Source organism: Salvelinus sp. IW2-2015, linkage group LG35 (assembly GCF_002910315.2).
Source record: "Salvelinus sp. IW2-2015 linkage group LG35, ASM291031v2, whole genome shotgun sequence".
NCBI classification, from domain to species: Eukaryota; Metazoa; Chordata; class Actinopteri; order Salmoniformes; family Salmonidae; genus Salvelinus; species Salvelinus sp. IW2-2015.
The window spans coordinates 2035479-2059069 of NC_036874.1; the positions used below are offsets into that span (position 1 = coordinate 2035479).

Here is a 23591-nt window from a genome sequence, read left to right on the forward strand (position 1 = left end):
AAGAGGGATTGCTATGAACTGCCGTGGATCCCGCGCCACTGAACATGCAAAAGACACAAGATTGTGTGTTTACTTTTTCACATCCTGTGTAGTTGGATGTATAATAGAGCTAATTCATTTGATTGCTTTGTGTGTAAGAGTTTGATGCAGAAAACATAATTTTGAAGAAAAGTTAATTAACTAGTTTTGAATGAGTGTGTTAGTTTTGCAAGAGATGTGTGAGCGTTTTGGCTGTTGTGTGTGTGTTTTGGGTTTTTGTGGGTAGAGTCTAGAGAAAGGAGCATATCAAGGAAGGTGTGGCAAACTAAGGGAAGAGTGTGGCAATCAGGAAGGGTGTACATATCAAGGGAAGGTTGGCATAACTGGGACGGGGTGTCATTCAAGGGAAGAGTGTGGCAATATCAAGGGAAGGGTGTGGGAATATAAGGGAAGATGTGTGGTCAATATCAAGGGAAGACTGTGGCAATATCAAGGGAAGAGTGTGGCATATCAAGGGAAGGGTGTGACAATATCAAGGGAACGGTTTTGGCAATGTCGGAGGAAGGGTGTTGGCAATATCAACGGGGAACGTGTGGCATATCAGGGAAGGGTGTGGTGAAGTAAACTCTGCTGCAGAACTGGGTGGGCGATTGGGTAAATGGGAAAGTCAGTCAAGGGCAGCAAGACTATGCTGAGTGTTCTATATGCTACGGCATTTTCAAATATCAGAGTTACAAAGAACCTCAAAGCAACAGGAATTGGATGTTTTGGCACGGCCGGGATTTGGTTTCATTGTCTTTAGTGATATAAAAAAGTGATATCTTGGACTTGTGTATGTCAGACTAGGATCAGACAGGATTATATCATCATCTAAGAGACTTGTGAGTCAGAGGCTTGGTGTCGCTTACAACCACAATCTTGATTTCACTGGCTCCGTATCTGCTTGGGTGGGTCTTTGTTTCCTTGGCATCATGTTGTCCTTTGCTGTGTTCTTCCAATTCCCACCTTTAGTTAATCATCATTTCCTTAATCGCTTCAAATCAAATGAAACTTCTCCGTTGATCTTCTTTTCTCCTCTCTCTTCTCTGCTCCCATCAATCCTTTCCTCTTGCATTCTCTCTCTTCTTTCTCTTTTATTTATCTTTCACTCTCTTTCCCTCTCTCTCCTCTAACTTTCCTCCTCCTTGGCTTTTTTCGCCCTCATCCTTTCTCTCTCCTGCTGTCGACCCTGTCCGACCCCTCTCTTTTCTCACGTCTTTATATTGACACAACCAGGTGGGATGCGCATCGCCGTGACAAGCCGAGGGTGCTGGGCATCTCCCTCGAGCTGCTGGTCTGTGCCATTCATCCGGGGCACCTACTGGGGGTGGGCATCCCTGCGCCCATGCAGGGAGGGTAGAGAGTCAACTCCTCCAACTCGGCGGCGCCGTGTGTGTGTCCTCCGCACGGGGAGGTGCTGTTGGACACAGAGCTGCTACTGTCGGCGCTGATGTTCCTCAGGTGTACTGGTCCACAGGACGATTCTACTGCACGAAGGTGCTGCTCAGTGCCTCCTATAGGAGTATGGCTCGGTCACACATCAACTTCAGTTCCGTTTCGTGCTCAGGTGCTGATGAACAAGTACCCGGCGCCACGCTGATGGTGTTCATTTTGTTCTGGCTCATCGCTCCTGGATGCTCCGCTGTGTGAGAGGTAGGGTGGAGGGGCGCCGCACAGCCGGCACACACTCATGTCACACACACACACACCACACACACACACACACAACACAACACACACACACACACACACAACCCTCATGATATCACACATCTCATGCATGACTCACACACACTTCCTGTTTGAGAAAACAAGGCACAACCAGACGTCTGTGTGATAGATAGAACAGAAAAAGAGGACACACAGTAAGAGATAAAAACAGTTTGCCTAAATATAATATTAACACATTACTATGCCAGCACAGAAACCGCACACGATATACATACACCCTACCAGTTTATTACAAACAGATGAGGCAATCATTGCTCACTCTACTTCAAATATTGATGGTAATTTGAGTTCCATTCAGAAGGATGTCTAATAACAATTCAATGTTGATTGTTTTCTGTTGAGTTACTCCGACAAATTACTCTTCATTGCGAGCCAACACATACCATCCTAGGCCTCTGAAGTCGGCTTGTGGCCAACGTGAGGTCATTTGTTTAGGCTGAACCTACAATGGGATGGGATTCTTAGATCTCAGTTACATAGAGAAATCAAACGTGTTAATTAATCAAGCTGCATGTTAAACAAACTGACGTTTTGGTTATACGATCTGATGATTGACAGATTGTAAGACTTCTGAGTAACACCCGACAGGTATAATGCATTATAACTTCCCTGTAGGCAATAGAATACTTAAGATGAACACTGAATTTTTAATGGTTTTGAAATAGATTCTGAGAAAACAACAACTTACAAAAGTCAGCCCATTTTTGAYTCAATTTCACCATCTGTCCAGACAATTCAACTTCCATTTTCTCTTTCCTGGAATTGAAACAGGACCTTCCCTGACCCCACAGCCACTGACAGATAAACAGATAATCACAGTCTAACTGTAACTACAACGCTTGGATCTTTGGTTGCCCATAAAGATTCTAAATCTCAAAACAAAACGAATCAAATTTTATTTGTCACAAGCGTCGAATACAACAGGTGTAGACCTTACCGTGAAATCCTTCCTTACAAGCCCTTAACCAAAAATGCAGTTTTAAGAAAATAGAGTTAAGAAAAGATCTACTAAATAAACTAAAGTAAAAAAATCTAAAATAACAATAATGAGGCTGTATACAGGGGGTACTGGTACCGAGTCAATATGCGGGGGTACAGGTTAGACGAAGTAATTTGTACATGTAGGTAGGGTTAAAGTGACTATGCATAGATAATAAACAGCGAGAAGCAGCAGTGTACAATCAATGATTAATTGTAAAACAGTCTTATGGCTTGGGGGTAGAAGCTGTTAAGGAGGCTTTTGGACCTAGACTTGGTGCTCTGGTACCGCTTACGGTGCGATGGCAGAGAGAACAGTCTATGACTTGGGTGACTGGAGTTCTTGACAATCAGATTTGCCAACTTAATATATCTCTGTTTTTGTCTTACCCATTMGTCTGATCTTGTTAGTAATGTAATGTCTATATAATATCGATAAAATCTATGAATATCTTCATGTAAGACATATGTATCTGTGTATGTAGTGAGTGACCCCAGGGTGTGTGGCCCTCTACAGGCAGACACAGGAGGAGACTGGTCGTATGGACACGGCTCTCTGGCTCATTGCCATCACCTTCCTCACAGTGGGATACGGGGACGTGTCCCCCAAAACCAGCTGTGGCAAAGTGGTGTGCCTCTTCACCGGAGTCATGGTAACTATATGGAGTCATGGTAACTATATGGGGAGGGGAATATGGAGACATAGGGAAAATAAAAGCCTGAGTGTCAAAGCATGATTAAGCCTGTATCTTAAAGGTTACAATGGCTTTTTAAAGCAGAACATTACTGTAAAGTAGACAGGCTAAATAACATACAGAGGCTTGCGAAAGTATTCACCCCCCTTGGCATTTTTCCTATTTTGTTGCCTTACATCCTTGAAATAAAATATATTTTTGGGGGGTTTGTATAATTTGATTTACACAACATGTCTACCACTTTGAAGATCCAAAATATTTTTTATTGTGAAAATAACAAGAAATAAGAATTGTGATACAGTGAATTATAAGTGAAATAATCTGTCTGTAAACAATTGTTGGAAAAATTACTTGTGTCATGCACAAAGTAGATGTCCTATCCGACTTGCCAAAACTATAATTCGTTAACAAGAACTTCGTGGAGTGGTTGAAAAACCGGTTCTAATGACTCCAACCGAAGTGTATGTAAACTTCCGACTTCAACTGTATATACTGAGATCATGTGACACTTAGATTGTTCACAGGTGGACTTTATTTAACTAATTATATGACTTCTGAAGGTAATTGGTTGCACCAGATCTTATTTAGGGGCTTCATAGCAAAGGGGGTGAATATATGTACACGCACCACTTTTCAGTTTTTTATTTTTAGAATTTTTTTGAAACAATATATTTTTTTCATTTCACTTCACCAAATTGCAATATTTTGTGTATGTCCATTACATGAAATCCAAATAAAAATTAATTTAAATTTGAGGTTGTAATGCAACAAAATAGGAAAAACAACAAGGGTGATGAATAATTCTGCAAGGAACTGTACATGTACTGTACATGGCTCCATGTCTCTGCAGGTGTACAGAAGTATGATCAAAATTTTTGCCCGTTTTCTACAGCAGGAAAATAATCCTGCAGCAACAGGAAATGTGAATTACTATATGGATTATAATTAATGGACATTTTTGTAAGGGTTGATACATTTTTCGTAAGGGAAAATCATGTCTGAAATTTCAAGGTGGAAATTACAAACTTCAGAAGCCTTTTAAAACCTCAAATACACTGCATTGCAGGAAGGTTATTCTGCAACAGGGTGATCAAATGAAGAAGAATAGAGGGAAACTGAAACACTAGACAGTGCTTTCTAGTTGGTTGTTTTGTAAGTACCTATTACGTTGAAGTGGCTGCAGAAAGTTATTTACTTACAGTAGAAATACAGTGGTGCTTGGTGCCACCCAGTCCCAATAATGACTTTGATGCTGGCGGCTAGTTGCTGGGTACATGCAGAGAGCATGCCATGTACAGTACTGTTGCTACTGACTCATTGTTTGCCTGTCGCTACTCCCATCGATCTCTCTTGTTTTGGCTTCTTTCTCTATTATTTTCCATGATGGCATTCTTACAATGTCCTACACTACAGCATGTGCCCCCTGTGTGTTGCCAGTGCATGCTATGATGTCTTAAAGTACAGTAGCTGTAGTTTTCATATTGAAGCTTTTCTATTCTATTCTGAAAATTTAACACTACTGTACCAGTGTAATATTATTTTATTATTGTTTTCCCCACGGTCAGCCTGTATATGACATGTTCAGGGGAGAATGCCTGATGATGTCTTGGTTGTTTATGGGTCAGAGAAGTGATTCTCTGGTACTAGGATCTCTTCATCACGCACCGCACGCACGCACGCACGCACGCACACACGCACACACACACACAACACACACACACACACACACACACACACACACACACACACACACACACACACACACACACACACACACACACACACACACACAACACACACACACACACACACACACACACACACACACAACATTGGAGTAGTTGTTATGTAGATGTCTTGCACTGAGCAGAGGTGGGAGATGTGAAAGGTTACAGTGAGTTTAATGGTTTTATGGGTGAACTCAGAGAGTACAGGCATGATAATATTGAACTTTATTTTTATAGCACGTTTCTTACAGAATGCAGCCCCAATGTGCTCTACATGATAACATATGACCTTTCTCTTGTCGAACAACGAAAGCGGTGTGGTTATTGACGCATGTATTGTTATGTCTGTGACTCAAACACTTTGGTTACACCCACTGGTAAGAAAGGTACACGCAGTAGAAAAAAAGCTAATTTGAAGCACTGTAAGCATATTTGAAATTTGTGAAAGAGCTTATGTTCAAGCAGTCTGGGTGCCATGGAAATGACATTAAATAATACACTTCAGGTGTTGTTCTGTCATAGAAAAGAACAAAGGAGTTTCACTATGATATATTGTCATATTCAACTGCCATTGTTTACTAAACAATGGACCCTCACCAGTAAGAATATAGGCCAATATCTCAGTTAAGTAGGTTGATGCTGAGTACAAAGAGTTGATAGGTTTTTACAATGGAAGAATATTTGAGAAGGAGATGGAGAGAGATGGAGAGTAAAGGGAGAGTGAGAGGTGGGAGGTTGGAGGGGGTGGAAGATGGTAAGAGGGAGTGGGGGAGTGAAAAGGAGAGTGAGGGAGAGTGGAATGCAGAGGGAGATGCAGAGGTAGAGGGAGAGTGAGACGTAGAGGGAAAGGGCAAGGGAGACAGAGAGATGCAGAGTGAGAAGTAGAGAGAGAGGTAGAGGGAGATTTAATTTTTACTCATATCCACATGGCAGTCAATCAAATCAAAGTTTATTGGATATTACAATACATACACAACAAAACGTTCAAGTTGAAATCACAAGAGAAATTCAAGACAATATGTACATTCAGGAGACTCAAAGTTTTGTTTCGTTAATATACAGTACCAGTCAAACGTTTGGACACACCTACTCATTCAAGGGATTTTCTTTATTTTTAATATTTTCGACAGTACCAGTCAAAAGTTTGGACACACCTACTTATTCAAGGGATAGTCTTTATTTTTTACTATTTTCTACATTGTAGAATAATAGGGAAGACATCAAAACTATGAAATAACACAAATGGAAGCATGTAGTAACCAAAAAAGTGTTTAACAAATCTGAATATATTTTATATTTGAGATTCTTCAAAGTAGCCACCCTTTGCCGTGATGACAGCTTTGCACACTCTTGGCATTCTCTCAACCAGCTTCACCTGGAATGCTTTTCTAACAGTCTTGAAGGAGTTCCCACATATGCTGAGCACTTGTTGGCTGCTTTTTCTTCACTCTGCAGTGCAACTCATCCCAAACCATCTCAATTAGGTTGAGGTTGGGTGATTGTGGAGGCCAGGTCATCTGATGCAGCACTCCATCACTCTCCTTCTTGGTCAAATAGCCCTTACACAGCCTGGAGCGGTGTGTGGGTCATTGTCCTGTTGAAAAACAAATTATAGTCCATTAAGTGGAAATCAGATGGGATGGCATATCGATGCAGAATGCTGTGGAGCCATGCTGGTTAGGTGTGCCTTGAATTCTAAATAAATCACAGACAGTGTCACCAGCAAAGCACCCCCACACCATCCCACCTCCTCCTCCATGCGTCACGGGGGAACCACACATGCGGAGATCATACGTTCACCTACTCTGCGTCTCACAAAAGAAACGTCAGTTGGAACCAAAATCGCAAATTTGGACTCATCCGACCAAAGGACAGATTCCACCGGTCTAATGACCATTGCTCGTGTTTCTTTGCCCAAGCAAGTCTCTTCTTATTATTGGTGTCCTTTAGTAGTGGTTTCTTGCAGCAATTCAACTATGAATTTGCCTGATTCACGCAGTCTCCTCTGAACAGTTGATGTTGAGATGTGTCTGTACTTGAACTCTGTGAAGGATTTATCTGGGCAGCAATTTCTGAGGCTGGTAACTCTAATAACTTATCGTCTGCAGCAGAGGTAACTCTGGGTCTTCCTTTCCTGTGGCGGTCCTCATGAGTGTTATGCTGGTGAATGAGGACCCAAAAGCGACGTAATAGTAACAGAGTCTTTATTCCAGTATTAAAACAAATAATGATTCTCCTGGATATAATCAATGGTAAATCCAAAACAGGAAACTGAAATCCTCTCGTCAATAGAGAGGAACGACTGGAGACGCGACCACAGACTGCAGGTCGCTTCAGGAAGGCACTGGCCGTAGCTGACATAGACACCTGCTCACACGCAGCATCTGAAGAAGGCAAAGAACACGACAGGCGGAACAAGGACACAGGAACAGCAAACATCAAACAAGAACCGACAAGGACAGAAGCGGAAAACAGAGGAGAAATAGGGACTCTAATCAGAGGGCAAAATAGGGGACAGGTGTGAAAGAGTAAATGAGGTCGTTAGGAGAATGAGGAAACAGCTGGGAGCAGGAACGGAACGATAGAGAGAGAGAGCGGGAGAGGGAGAGAGGAGGAGGAGAGAGAGAGAGAGAAAGAGGGAAAACCTAATAAGACCAGCAGAGGGAAGCACAGGGACAAGACATGATCAAGAACAAAACTGACAATGAGAGCCATTCGTCATAGCACTTGATGGTTTTTGCGACTGCACTTGCAGAAACGTATTGAAATGTTCCGCATTGACTGATCTTCATGTCTTAAAGTAATGATGGACTGTCGTTTCTCTTTGCTTATTTGAGCTGTTCTGGCCATAATTATTATTTTTTTTACCAAATAGGGCGATCTTCCTAAAACCACCCATACCACCCAATAATACACCTGATTGGCTCAAACAAAATAAAGAAGGAAAGAAATTCCACAAATACATTTTAACAAGGCACACCTGTTAAGTGAAATGTATTTCAGGTGACTACCTCATGAAGCTGGTTGAGAGAATGCCAAGTGTGTGCAAAGTTGTCATCGATGCAAAGGGTGGCTACTTTGTAGAATTTCAAATATAAAATATATTTTGATTTGTTTAACACTTTTTTGGTTACTACATGATTTCATGTGTTATTTCAAATTTTGGATTTCTTCACTATTATTCTACAATGTAGAAAATAGTAAAATAAAGAAAAACCCTGGAATGAGAAGGTGTGTCCAAACTTTTGACTGGTACTGTACATTGGTATGGAATGGGCAACTTTTTATATTTCTCAGTCCTGGCATGTGGAATAGAGAGCAGGTGAATCTGTCTGACACTTGTCCTCGGCAGACGGGTAACTGTTCCTGAAGGGGGTCTTGAACAGGGAAAAAGGAAAGTCAAGGTACAGTTTCTCTCTTCTCTCATGAAGTGAGGGCAGTGATAGTGACGTCAGAGCATTGTTGTTCCAGGATATGCCGTGCCAGGGATGGTTCTGCAAACACGCTTCTGTATGGGTTTGAGTTGTTCAGAGAGGGCTTGAGTCAAGGAGCTGTGCCAAGCTGTTGCAATATACTCTAGGCAGGGTTGAACATAGCCCATGTAGATGGCTACCAGGTCCATTTGTGGCATGTTAAATATTTTAAGTCGACGTAGGAAGAACTTTTTGCTTCCTTGCGAATCATTGAATCGATTTGTTCGTCCCACTGCAGAATGTTTTGCACAATGACTCCAAGGACTTCACACTTCCACAAACTTGCAGGTTTTCCCATATATCATAAGGGGACATGCAGGGGACAGGTTTCTCATACATGCTACCAACAGGATCTTGCACTTTGAAGGGTTTTGGGCCATGTGACTAGTACAGGGAGAGGGAGGGAGGTATCTGGGTGTTTTCTGCTTGTTGGGCTGTAAGGACTTGGCTCTCTGCCTCACCTTAGCTCTGTCCGTTTCCGATCCGAGTAGATAAGCGGCGGAGAGTCACAAGACCGGCAGAGGGGCGGGAGCCAGGCCGAGACACCTCCCTGACACAGTGGAAAATTATCCTTCACTCCTCTTTCTCTCCCTCTCCCCTTGTTTTTATAAGCTTTCCCCTTTTTAAAGGGAAACTTTCCACCATTTCCATTTTTAGGTAGTTTATAGCCTTGGCACTACTGGAACAGGAGGGCGTGCCAACCTATGAATGACTTGAGAAAAAAAAAAGAGTTTCCTACTCCCAACAGGGCAGCTCTCTAGGACAATGAGTGAAGCAGTACTCACACCTGTAGTGCTCGGCTGTCAATGACCCCTAGGCTCAACACCTCTATCCTGGGCTGGCCTGCCCTCTCTGGTAGTGTCCCAGCTGTGTTGGGGAGGTGAGCAGAGCAGCGTGCTCGTCACACATCCTATCACTGGGGTGTGGATGGATCCCTGGGAAGGATGTTGTGTCTCTCAAAATTCCCAGATTACACCGGGGCAAATTCACACAGAATCTTTGGTTCAAGTCATGCCCATGTCCATCCCAGTACCAGTGAGTGGGTTGGTTGATGTTAGGAAGCCAGCAGAGTATTTTGGGAGCTCTTAGGAGGGGACAGGGGACTAGTGCAGGATTTGTGATTTATCCATCCGAATGGCTCTTAGCATTATCTCTGTGACCAGACTGTAACCCGTGTTTCATTGTGAGCCTTGGCGTGCATGCTAATATGATTGTTCTTTTTTTATCAGACTTTGATCTCTCTCTCTCTCTTTTACTAATGCAAACAAGGGAAGGGAAACAGGTAAAAATTGGTCTTCATTTTCAAACAAGTCTAATCTTTAAATGATATGATTACACTGTGTCTCTAAAACCATGTACTGTATTTCCACAGTAATTACACTGGCAGGTACAATGCAATTACGTTGTAGGTAGATACACATTGGTACAACTTTGAGCTTTGTGCAATTACAGTACATATTGATATAAAATTGCACTCAATGGTAAATTAACTATGTTAAATCTCCCCCATAGGTTAGAATTGTAGTCTAAGATTACACAGTCAGAATTAGTGTGTTGAGACTATTGTACCACACTGAAATATAGTCACTTTTAGTGCCAAGTCACTCTGATTCACTCTGTGGGGTTCCTGAGCATTCGTCAGCATTTAGTTGTTCTCTATACTACTATATCAGTGGCACAGTGGCATATGATTAACCATTTCACGCTCACATAAGCATAAGGTCAATTCCATGTAACTAGTATTATTAGGCGAAATAGGCAAAATAGGCCCACCCTATTTGTTCAAGTTATAGCAAGTCACAACTATGTCATAACTTCTTGAAAAGGAATTACGATATCTATCTTGATGTTGGCCAAACAGACCTGAAGCTATAGGGCTGATTTTGAATGTTGACATGATCATTTTGTGAATTCCGACTGACTCCCGCTCTTACGGGTCACAAGAGGACACGAGGAGGATGACAAACGGCGATGGTGGTAACCATAGTGACGGTGGTGTGGCTGTCTGTGTGTTTGTCAATAGGGTGTGGCCTGTACCGCCATGCTGGTGGCCGTCATGACCAAGAAGCTGGCGCTGAACAAAGGAGAGAAACACGTGCACTTCTTCATGATGGACATCCAGATCTCCAAGCGGGTGAGACGAGGAGAATGACTGCACCAGAGTTTTTCCATATACCATGTGTCCACCTAGTCAGGAAAACTCTGGGCCCTAGTTCTAACCTTTACAAGGGCTGGGAGTTTTTCCTGGTCAGGTGGTCACATGGTCAGTAAAAATACCTGGCTCTATAATGACAGTAATGAATGAACATGTTGTGGGTGTCTCTCAGTTCAAGGAGTCATTTATCCCCATATTTCCAATAACTGAATGATAAGAAAAACATACTGTGAAGATCCAAACCACTGTCCTGCATTGATAACTGGTAGCAGCCAGCTCCCTTCAAAGGTTCCCTCAGTCTCACAAGAAAAACAAAACCCTTGACACAACAGATGAGGCCTTCTGGGTGGATGCAGCGATATTTTCCACGTTGCACGCGTGTTATGATTTTGGAGTCTTTTTATAATATTATTTTTTCCTTAAATAGGCCATTCCAGAGGACAGGATAGTGTGGGAAAAGGACTGGGGGGGTGGAGGGCTTGGGAGGTGGGGTCCGCCAATCTCTTAATAGCCTCCAAAAGGCGTCAAAAGGAGGAAATAATCGTGTCCCTGTCAGGAAAGTAACTTGTGTCAGTCCAGGATGGGGAGCTCGGACCGACAGGAAACTGGATAAGATGATGTGTGTGTCGTGTGTGTGTACTCACTGCCGTAACTGAGGACACAGTGAGCAAGCGTTTGTTGGTGAGGGGTTACTTCATGTTGAAGCCTCGGACAGGATCCATCTGTTTGCTTATCGCCGGGAAGGAGAATCAACAACCTGAAAATAAACGAGCACAACGGAAGATGCTAGCATGATTTCCATATCCATTCCCCAATATCCATCATTCTCTAATATGTWAGTAGTGTATGGCAGGATTCTTTGAAATCCACTGACCTGATTGAGCATTAGCTGAGCYCTAGGTTGGCAGTGTAGGGTGTAGGCTATACCTGGCTGCAGGCTGCAGTGTGTTGTCAGTGTGAGGATGTGAGGTTGTAGGTCGGCTGAGGATATAACCACTTCCTCCCTGGCACTGAACACATCCTCTCACTGGGTGCATCCTTATGTCTGTTTGTAGTTGTTTGGTGTGTGTGCGTCCCTGCGGAGTTGTCCGTCATTGCCCTGATTTACGTTGACAGGAAGAATAAGGAAAGACATCTGGGCACGGCCCCTGACGGCCCCTAATAATAACCCCACACAGAGGACAACACAAGACAAGGCCCGGCTGTAGTGACATCACCAAGCTCAGATAGCAGGGCAGTTACGGTGTCCTCGTCAGGAAGGATAGCAGACATGAATAGAATCAAAGAGAAACAAGAGGAATATGTTTCCGTAACCAACATATGGCCCACTGATGCCTATTCACATCCTCAAATATTTTTCCCTGTATGACGGGTACGTGTACATCCGTTTGTGTTTTTAGCAAACACCGCCGTGTAGCAAACATTAGTGTACAGCCCATCCCGCCTGACCCAGTTCTGCACTAGGCAACATTGTTTTCATCAACGTTAACACATGGACACCTCTCACTTTCATAACAGCAGTTTAATCAGCAAATAAACATGCTCCCATGATGGCACCATGACATAACATTCTCCCATGATGGCACCATGATATAAACATTCTCCCATGATGGCACCATGACATAAACATTCTCCCATGATGGCACCATGATATAAACATTTCCCATGATGGCACCATGACATAAACATTCTCCCATGATGGCACCATGATATAAACATGCTCCCATGATGGCACCATGATTAAACATTCTCCCATGATGGCTAACCTTCAGGTTAGTGCTGTATTCTTTATAACTTAATCCTGCCATAAGCATGAGTGTTAGCTTAATGCATCACCGTTCCATATACTCTTATCTCCAGCTTGACAGTCATTCTGTACAAAGGAGTGTGTGTTACACACGTACACGTTAGGGCTGCAGGTTTGATTGACTGGGTCTTGATGTTGGCACTCTGTCTGTCCCAGATCCGCCATGCTGCTGCCAATGTGCTGAGGGAGTGTTGGCTGCTGCACCGCACCAACCTGACCAGGGAAACAGTGGAGAGCACCGCAGACACCAGAGGTGCCTACTGGAGGCCATCAGAGTGTAAGTCCTCATCACAGTTTAACCTTTGTATTTCAGATGGGAGTAGGCCATCAGTTTGTCCTCTACTATATGCATCTTCAGGTTTCTTGACACATCTCATCTCTACTAGATTTGTTCTGCAGAACACTGGAAGACAGAAGAATAGCAATACTTTTAGAGACGCGTTCAGAACACATAAGCCGTCTAAAGTGTGTGGTGTGTGTGTGTGTGTGGTGTGTGTGTGTGTGTGTGTGTGTGTGTGTGTGTGTGTGTGTGTGTGTGTGTGGTGTGTTGGTGTGTGTGTGTGTGTGTGTGTGTGTGTGTGTGTGTGTGTGTGTGGGTGTTGTTGTGTGTGTGTGTGTGTTGTGATGGTTTTATGGGTCATTAACTCTTTTGCAACACTGAACTGAGTCTATTTTTTTGGATGCTACGGTCCAGCAAAACAAGTTTGGTACTCCACCCCTTCGGTAAAAGATTAGGCCACTATCTAAAATTGACTTTAGACATCAATCAAATGGATACATTCACTGACAATACTACAGTTTGAATTTAGAATAGAGTAAAGCATACACATAGTCTCACTCTTACAAAAAGCTCTCATGACTAAAATAACTGGACATCTGACAAACAGTGAAACATTTATTTGACACGGAATTCAGAAGAAAAGGAACTTCCATCATGTGAAGTCAAATCACAACTAAGAAACACCGGAAAAGTTACAAAAAACTGCTTGTGTTTGACAAAAAAAACATCCTGAATGACAGCTCCTTCTCCATAATAGCACTTGGGAACTTTGACGTCCTCTGCCTGCTTCCCCATGTCTACTTTCATTGTTGTTCATCCATGATGTTTGACTATATGTATCCTAGCCTTCCTGCTAATAACAAGTGGAGTGAGGTGTGGGGTTGCCTGATTTCTTTCACTGGAGATCAAGGAAGCTTAGACGTGTGAATGTGTGAGTCATTATCAGGTAGCAGGACTTCATAATACTGTGGTGTGTGTGCATGTGTGTATGTGCATGTGTGTGGGAGAGAGAGAGTATGCCTGTTAGGGTGGAGGGGTTACATTTCTTGTTGTACAGTTAGCAGACCCACTTTAAATACATGGTGGAAGAAGCATGAGGAGGCACTTCCAGCACCTTGGAATGGAGACAGAGCCAAACAGTTTAAAAACCTCTTATGGCTCAAAAATCAGCAGTAAGTATAAGCAGTGGAAAGAGGTGGCCATTTCAAACGGCCTCGTACTCAATTCTTGCCTCGTACAATATGCATATTATTTATTACCTTTGGATAGAAAACACCTTCTAGTTTCTAAACAGGTTTAATTATTTTTCTAAGTGAAACATAACTCTTTTTACAGCCCATTTTCTGTAAAAAGTGACATTTCCAAGAAGCTATGTCTCTCTTCAAGATACTCTCTATAAAAGGCCTTGGCACTTAGGACTGTACAAACACGTCACACATCTTCCCCGGGTTGTCATGCGGAAGTGAGAGAAAAAAATGACTTGATTATCTCTGTCAGGGACTGAAAAGAACCTCTTTGAGTGATAAGTGCGCACTTTATATTTTTTTCTGGGCGCGAGGTAGGAACTGGACTGCGCTCCTGGAAAACACTCGTTATAGGTGAATATGACCTCCAGCTTCGATTTTCTTTGATACATGTCACAAAATCATCCTAAAGTATGTTTTTTCAATATACTTTAATTATATTATTGAAATTTATTCTGGACTTTAGACGTGATGCGACGCAAGAATTTTGTCAAGACGGAGAGGTTAGCACGGCATGGCCAGTGTGTCATGCTAATTCAACAGGGACATCGTTCGTTCTAGGTCCAAATGAACACGGTTCTGAACAAAGGACCCTTTGGAGAACATTCTGATGGAAATCAACAAAGATAAGGACCCAATTTGGGATGCTTTTTCATATATCTGTCGAACTGTGCTTCGCTAGCGTTTGACTAGAATCAATGCTGCTGTGTGTTAGCTATTGTAGTAAGCTAATATAACGATATATTGTGTTTTCGCTGTAAAACACTTCAGAAATCGGAAATATTGTCTGTATTCCAAGAGATCTTCTCTTTCATTAGCTATCCACCATATATTTTTCTGAAATCTTTTCTGATGTGAAATTAGTAGTTGACGTTGGTGTCTGTTTTCTCTGGCTACTGCCGTGCGATTTCTGACTGTAGCTATGATGGTGGCTAAGATGGTAGCAGTAATGATTAAAACTGATTTATAGCTAAATATTCAACTTTTTCGAACAAAACATAGATTTATTGTGTAACATGTTATAGGACTGTCATCTGAGGGAGTTTTTTCTAGGTTATTAGGTTAGTTCTAGGTTAGTTAGGTTGGCTTTGCATGCTAGCTGCATGCTACCGGTGCTGTGAAAAATATCTGTCTCTATTTTTGTATTTGGTGGTGAGCTAACATGAATATATGTGGTGTTTTCGCTGTAAAACATTTAAAGAATCTGAATATTGTCTGTATTCACAAGTCTTTCTCTTTCATTAGCTATCCACCATATATTTCTCTGAAATCTTTTCTGATGTGAAATTAGTGTTGACGTTGGTGTCTGTTTTCTCTGGCTACTGCCGTGCGATTTCTGATGTAGCTATGATGGTGGCTAAGATGGTAGCAGTAATGTAAAACTGATTTATAGCTAAAATATGCATTTTTTTTTAACAAAACATAGATTTATTGTGTAACATGTTATAGGACTGTCATCTGAGGTAGTTTTTTCTAGGTTATTTAGGTTGGTTCTAGGTTAGTTAGGTTGGCTTGTGCATGCTACTTGCATCCTACTTGTGCTATGAAAATGTCTGTCCTCTTTTTTTATTTGGTGGTGACCTAACATAAATATATGTGGTGTTTTCTCTGTAAAACATTTAAAAAATCGGACATGTTGGCTGGATTGACAAGATGTTTATCTTTCAAATGCTGTATTGGACTTGTTAATGTGTGAAAGTTAAATATTTTACAAAAATAGATTTTGAATTTCGCGCCCTGCACTTGCAGTGGCTGTTGTCATATTGATCCCGATGTCGGGCTTGCAGCCTGAAGAAGTTTTAAGTTACTATTTAGAAACTCATTTTGCTTTTACTTTTTCAAGGTTTTTATGCATCGGTTCTTTGGCTCTGGCATCCCCACTAGGACATTTTAGTGCACATGAGTGCTTGATGGAAGTTCCCTGCAATACTGGTTTCTGTTTTTCTTATTCTGGGGCAGTTCTGGTTTCATCCAGCTTAGAATCTAAATGTAGTTTTTTTCCCCAACCCTAAACGTCGAAAACATTGGAGCAACAGATATTTCTCCAATCTACCCATTCTGAACACAAAGCAGGGCTCCTGGATGTTGAGTTATTGACAGTATCTAAGAGCCAAACACGATAAACTTAAAGGGTCAACCTGCAGATGCTACATCCAGTCTCCCCAGGGGACTGGGGTTGGTTGTCTCACAATTTGGTTGTCACAGTGCTAATTACTCCCAATGTCAATGGCACTGTGTAATACACTATATTTAAGGTTAACATGTGTGAATTCTTTGAAAGAACTCAACCACCTGGTCAATTCATGTCAGCATGACAAAACATTGAGGTGAGGGGAATGTATGTCTAGGTGAAATGTCATAGGTGTCATAGGTGTCAAATGTCATATGTCATAGGTGAAAGTAAAAAAAAAAAATAGATTGGTGCTTTCTTTGTAAATGTTTGAATTTTGGGAGTATCTATGAACAATTATGTTTGTTGAAAATAGGAAAGGGAGGGCTATATTTCAAACCTATTTCTGAGTTCCTAGGTCAAATAATGTGATAACTGTTGGGGATGGTTGTCACATGGAATGTGAAGTAGGTTGTCGCTATCAGCTCCATTACATCCCAAGCTCTTTAGTTATTGTGCTATAAAGAGCTCCCTTCTCACACACATATTTTTTCTAACACACACCCACATAAAAATGATTTGTTACGTTAAATTATATTCTGGGCAGAACAAAATAATAATTTGAGGTTGATGCGTCATTTCTAACAAAACCTTTTGATATAGCCAATCGTTTCAGTGACTATTTCACTGGTAAAGTAGACAAACTGAGAAGTGAAATTACAACATTGAACAGTGAACCATCATATTATTGTATTGAAGATCTAATAATGAAAGAGAATGATTGCTGTTTTGAATTTGGTCAAGTTTGTGCGTGTAACAGTATAACTTTAGTACGTCCCCTCGCCCCGACACGGGCGCGAACCAGGGATCCTCTGCACACATCAACAACGGTCGACCACGAAGCATCGTTACCCATCGCTCCACAAAGGCCGCGGCCCTTGCAGAGCAAGGTGCAACACTACTTCTAGGTTTCAGAGCAAGTGACGTAACTGATTGAAACGCTAGTAGCGCGTACCCGCTAACTAGCTAGCCATTTCACATCCGTTACATGCGGAAGAGGTGGAAAAACTATTGGTATCCATCAAAAAGGATACGTCACCAGGTATAGACAACCAATATGGGAAGCAATTGAGAATAGTAGCAGACTGTATTGCCACCCCTATTTGCCATGTCTTTAACCAAAGGCTAAAGGAGTGTGTGTCCACAGGCGTGGAAGGAAGATAAAGTAATTCCAGTACCTAATAATAGTAAAGCAACCTTTACTGGCTGTAACAGATGCCCAATCAGTTTGCAGCCTGTTCTTTGTAAACAGATGGATAAAATTGTGTTTGAACAAATGCTATGCGATTTTTCAAAGAACAAGTTAACTACTGACTTTCAGTGTGCATATAGGGAAGGGCACTCAACTTGTACTGCACTGACTAAGATGGCTGATGATTGGCTAAAATAAATGGATAGTAAGATGATAGTTGGAGCTCTATTATTAGATTTCAGTGCAGCCTTTGATGTTATTGATCATCATTTGTATTGAAAAAAGGTGTTGTGGATTTACATCACCTGCCATTATACGGTTTGAGAGTTACTAATCAAATAGAACTCAGAGAGTATTCTTCAATGGAAGCTTCTCCAACATCAGATACAGTTGAAGTCGGAAGTTTACATACACTTAGGTTGGAGTCATTAAAACTAGTTTTTCAACCACTCCACACATTTCTTGTTAACAAACTATAGTTTTGGCAAGTCGGTTAGGACATCTACTTTGTGCATGACACAAGTAATTTTTCCAACAATTGTTTACAGACAGATTATTTCACTTATAATTGTATCACAATTCCACTGTATCAGAATTCCAGTGGGTCAGAAGTTTACATACACTAAGTTGACTGTGCCTAAGTTGAAAATTCCAGAAAATTATGTCATGACTTTAGAAGCTTCTGATAATTGACATAATTTGAGTCAATTGGAGGTGTACCTGTGGATGTATTTCAAGGCCTGCCTTCAAACTCAGTGCCTCTTTGCTTGACATCATGGGAAAATCKAAAGAAATCAGCCAAGACCCCAGAAAAAAAGTTATAGTCCTCCACAAGTGTGGTTCATCCTTGGGAGCAATTTCCAAACGTCTGAAGGTACCACGTTCATCTGTACAAACAATAGTACGCAAGTATAAACACCATGGGACCACGCAACCGTCATAGCGCTCAGGAAGGAGACACGTTCTATCTCCTAGAGATTAATGTACTTTGGTGCGAGAAGCGCAAATCAATCCCAGAACAACAGCATAGGACCTTGTGAAGATGCTGGAGGAAAAAGGTACAAAGTATCTATATCCACAGTAAAACAAGTCCTAAATCGACATAACCTGAAAGGCCGCTCAGCAAAGAAGTAGCCACTGCTCCAAAACCGCCATAAAAAAGCCAGACTACAGTTTGCAACTGCACATGGGGACAAAGATCTGACTTTTTTGAGAAATGTCCTCTGGTCTGATGAAACAGAAATAGAACTGATTGGCCATAATGACCATCGTTATGTTTGGTGGAAAAGGGGGAGGCTTGCAAGCCGAAGAATACCATCCTAACCGTGAAGCACAGCATCTCGTGATGCCATCTATTTTGTGAAGTGCACCAGTACCTCCTGCAGCATCATGTTGTGGGGTTGCTTTGCTGCAGGAGGTACTGGTGCACTTCACAAAATAGATGGCATCACGAGGAAGGAAAATTATGTGGATATATTGAAGCAACATCTCAAGACATCAGTCAGAAAGTTAAAGCTTGGTCGCAAATGGGTCTTCCAAATGGACAATGACCCCAAGCATACTTCCAAAGTTGTGMCAAAATGGATTAAGGACAACAAAGTCAAGGTATTGGAGTGGCCATCACAAAGCCCTGACCTCAATCCTATAGAAKATTTGTGGGCAGAACTGAAAAAGTGTGTGCGAGCAKYGAGGCCTACAAACCTGACTCAGTTACACCAGCTCTGTCAGGAGGAATGGGCCAAAATTCACTCAACTTATTGTGGGAAGCTTGTGGAAGGCTACCCGAAATATTTGACCCAAGTTAAACAATTTAAAGGCAATGCTACCAAATACTAATTGAGTGTATGTAACCTTCTGACCCACTGGGAATGTGATGAAAGAAATAAAAGCTGAAATAAATCATTCTCTCTAGTATTATTCTGACATTTCACATTCTTAAAATAAAGTGGTGATCCTAACTGACCTAAAACACAGAATTTTTACTAGGATTAAATGTCAGGAATTGTGAAAAACTGAGTTTAAATGTATTTGGCTAAGGTGTACAGTCATGGCCAAAAGTTTTGAGAATGACACAAATATTAATTTTCACAAAGTCTGCTGCCTCAGTTTGTATGATGGCAATTTGCATATACTCCAGAATGTTATGAAGAGTGATCAGATGAATTGCAATTAATTTCAAAGTCCCTCTTTGCCATGCAACTGAACTGAATCCCAAAAACCATTTCCACTGCATTTCAGCCCTGCCAGAAAAGGACCAGCTGACATCATGCCAGTGATTCTCTCGTTAACACAGGTGTGAGTGTTGACGAGGACAAGGCTGGAGATCACTCTGTCATGCTGATTGAGTTTGAATAACAGACTGGAAGCTTCAAAAGGAGGGTGGTGCTTGGAATCATTGTTCTTCCTCTGTCAATCATGGTTACCTGCAATGAAACACATGCTGTCATCATTGCTTTGCACAAAAGGGCTTCACAGGCAAGGATATTGCTGCCAGTAAGATTCCACCTAAATCAACCATTTATCGGATCATCAAGAACTTCAAGGAGAGCGGTTCAATTGTTGTGAAGATGGCTTCAAGGTGCCCAAGAAAGCCCAGCAAGCGCCAGGACCATCTCCTAAAGTTGATTCAGCTGTGGGATCAGGGCACCACCAGTACAGAGCTTGCTCAGGAATGGCAGCAGGCAGGTGTGAGTGCATCTGCACGCAGAGTGAGGCAAAGACTTTTGGAGGATGGCCTGGTGTCAAGAAAGGCAGCAAAGAAGCCACTTCTCTCCAGGAAAAACATCAGGAACAGACTGATATTCTGCAAAAGGTACAGGGATTGGACTGCTGAGTACTGAGGCAAAGTCATTTTCTCTAATGAATCCCCTTTCCGATTGTTTGGGGCACCCGGAAAAAAGCTTGTCCGGAGAAGTCAAGGTGAGCGCTACCATCAGTCCTGTGTCATGCCAACAGTAAAGCATCCTGAGACCATTCACGTGTGGGGTTACTTCTCAGCCAAGGGAGTGGGCTCACTCACAATTTTGCCTAAGAACACAGCCATGAATAAAGAATGGTACCAACACAACCTCCGAGAGCAACTTCTCCCAACCATCCAGGAACAGTTTGGTGACGAACAATGCCTTTTCCAGCATGATGGAGCACCTTGCCAAAAGGCAAAAGTGATAACTAAGTGGCTCGGGGAACTTGTGGTCAATCCTCAAGAGGCGGGTGGACAAACAACAACCCACAAATTCTGACAAACTCCAAGCATTGATTATGCAAGAATGGGCTGTCATCAGTCAGGATTTGGCCCAGAATTTCATTGACAGCATGCCAGGGCGGATTGCAGAGGTCTTGAAAAAGAAGGGTCAACACTGCAAATATTGACTCTTTGCATCATCTTCATGTAATTGTCAATAAAAGCCTTTGACACTTATGAAATGCTTGTAATTATACTTCAGTATTCCATAGTAACATCTCACAAAAATATCTAAAGACACTGAAGCAGCAAACTTTGTGAAAATTAATATTTGGGTCATTCTCAAAACTTTTGGCCACGACTGTATGTAAACGTCCGACTTCAACTGTATGTACAGTGCGGTATCCATCATGGCAGTTGCCTTGGGCTGTTACTATTCTCTATTGTTTACAAGAATGCACACTCTACACATAAGCACCTACAGCCAGTGAGCTCACTGAGGCTCTTAGTAAAGAGTTACAGTCAGAATGGGTAATTAACAATAAACTGGCCTTAAATACATCTAAAACCAAAAGCATTGTATTTGGTTAAAAGCATTCTCTTAGACCTAAACCTCAACTGGAGATGTGCAGGATGTGACCAGGATGTGACCATTGAACAAGTTGAAGAAGCTGAACTCCAGGGAGTAACATTGGATGGTATGTTATCAAAGTCAAGTTATATTGACAAAGTTGTTATAAAAACATGTTCTMCGTTTGTGACACAAAGATCAACTGWACTAGTTGTTCAGGCTCTGATCTTGTCCAGTCATAATTACTGTGTCTGGTGTTATGGTCAGGTTCAGCAAAGAAAGACTTAGCAAAGCTGCAGCTGGCTCAAAACAAAGCAGCGTGCCTTGCCCTTAACTGCACAAACAGAACTAACATCAACAACATGCATGATGGTCTCACGGTTGAGGGTTGAGGAGAAATTGACTACTTATCTTCTAGTCTTTTGAAGAAACATTTGTGTGTTGCAATATGACTAACCACTTGTATAATCTATGTGCATACACTTGAAAAAGACACATTCCCCACCAGACATGCCACTATGGGTTTTCTTCACGGTACCCAAACCAAAAACAGATTTTATGCGTTGCTTAGTTATGTATAACGCCATGTCATCGTGGAATGCTCTGCCACCAGAGGTTACTCAGGCAAAAAGCAAGTTTAGCTTTAAAAAACTGATAATAAACATACAGTATTGTATCACAGTATCACAGCGCCTCTCCTCTTTCTAAAGATCTGATTTAACTGTACTGTATATAAGAATATGAATATACACTGAGTATACAAACATTAAGAACACCCGCTCTTTCCATGGCATAGACTAACCAGGTGAATCCAGGTGAAAGCTATCATCCCTTATTGATGTCAATTGTTAAATTCACTTCAATCAGTAGCGTGAAGGGGAGGAGACTTGACACAATTGAGACATGGATTGTGTATGTGTGCCATTCAGAGGGTGAATGGGCAAGATAAACTATTTAAGTGCCTTTGAACGGGGTATGTTAGTAGGTGCCAGGCACATCAGTTTGTGTCAAGAACTGCAGCGCTGCTGGGGTTTTAACGCTCAACAGTTTCCCTTGTGTATCAAGAATGGTCCACCACACAAAGGACATCCAGCCAACTTGACACAAGTGTGGGAAGTATTGGAGTCAACATTGGCCAGAATCCCTAGGGAATTATTTCGATACCTAGTAGAGTCCATGCCTTGATGAATTGAGGCTGTCCTGAGGGCAACTGTTCTGTACTTTGTCATGTATTTGTATGTTTTATGTGGACCTCAGGAAGAGTAGCTGCTGCATGTGCAGTAGCTAATGGGGATCTTAATGAACTTAACTAAACACACGTACATACACATTTACTCAGAATGTCATATGATATTCTCACGACATAAAATGCTGAATTTGGTCAGGAATATTGTTCAATCAAAGAAAGGCTATTTGTAAGATGTTATATTGCTTCCTTTCCGGTTACAAAATGAATAAACTACTAGCAAACATTGTGAAAATCAACAACATACTGTGTGACATCCAACCCCACGATGTGGCTGGTTGTCACAAGTGGACAGAGTGTGTTTGATGGCTTAGAACTCCATATTAGAATAAGATATGAGGTTAAAAAGGGTCCCCATTTCAACCGAAGACCTTGGTCTTTCTCCTAARATTAAAAAATWATCTTGTTAGATATACTAGTGCTGAGAAATACACACAAGAGTACAATGTGTGACAACCAACCCRGGTCTCCCCTAACCATTGATCCTTGAAGAGTATGACTTATAAATGCCTCATCAGTTAAGTTCAACTGTTGTGCCTCTTCAGAACCCAAAATATAAGCTAGTTATGCTCCAATGTTTTGAAACAAAGTAAATGTAAACAAACACTATATAGCCTCAAACATAGTTAAAACTATTTTGATAGCATGGATGGTCAGTTCTTGCATCCATAGCCCTGTCTATGAARGTGAGTGGTTTCATTTCTACAGCTCCATSCCTCAACTTTTTACCGAAACAGGGGCATGGAGAACGCTATGTTCTTGTTTCTATTGCTGATTGGCGGTTTAAGTCTGAAGCAACTGTTTATTATGTACCTCAGCTTTTCTCAAAGCCAAAGGATTGTGTAATTGTTAGTATAAGGGGTGTTGTGATTGTTCAGTGAAGGGGACCCTCTATAGTGCACACACTACCCAATCAGATCTATACTGTAATGGGTAGAAGTGGCAGTAATGACAGTTTCTCACTTCAGGCCCAGGCATTTATTTAAGGTCACTATCACACCGTTATCATACTAAGATGTTGCTATGTCCTTTGTCTGTTTTGGACAGATTCCGGCACCTGCGCCTCAAACAAAGGAAGCTGAGAGATTACGCCAGTGAGATGGTCGACCTGCCCAAGGTAAAC

General features: G+C 41.8%; 1 protein-coding gene across 1 annotated transcript; it reads left to right on the forward strand.

Moving 5' to 3' along the window:
* The first annotated feature begins 3248 nt into the window (after positions 1-3248).
* Positions 3249-23591, forward strand: kcnn4 (potassium intermediate/small conductance calcium-activated channel, subfamily N, member 4). Its single transcript, XM_023980367.2, has 4 exons — positions 3249-3380; positions 10646-10756; positions 12741-12861; positions 23516-23591. Exons 1-4 carry the CDS (start codon positions 3270-3272, stop codon positions 23548-23550), a joined length of 378 nt encoding a protein of 125 aa, XP_023836135.2. The 5' UTR covers positions 3249-3269; the 3' UTR covers positions 23551-23591.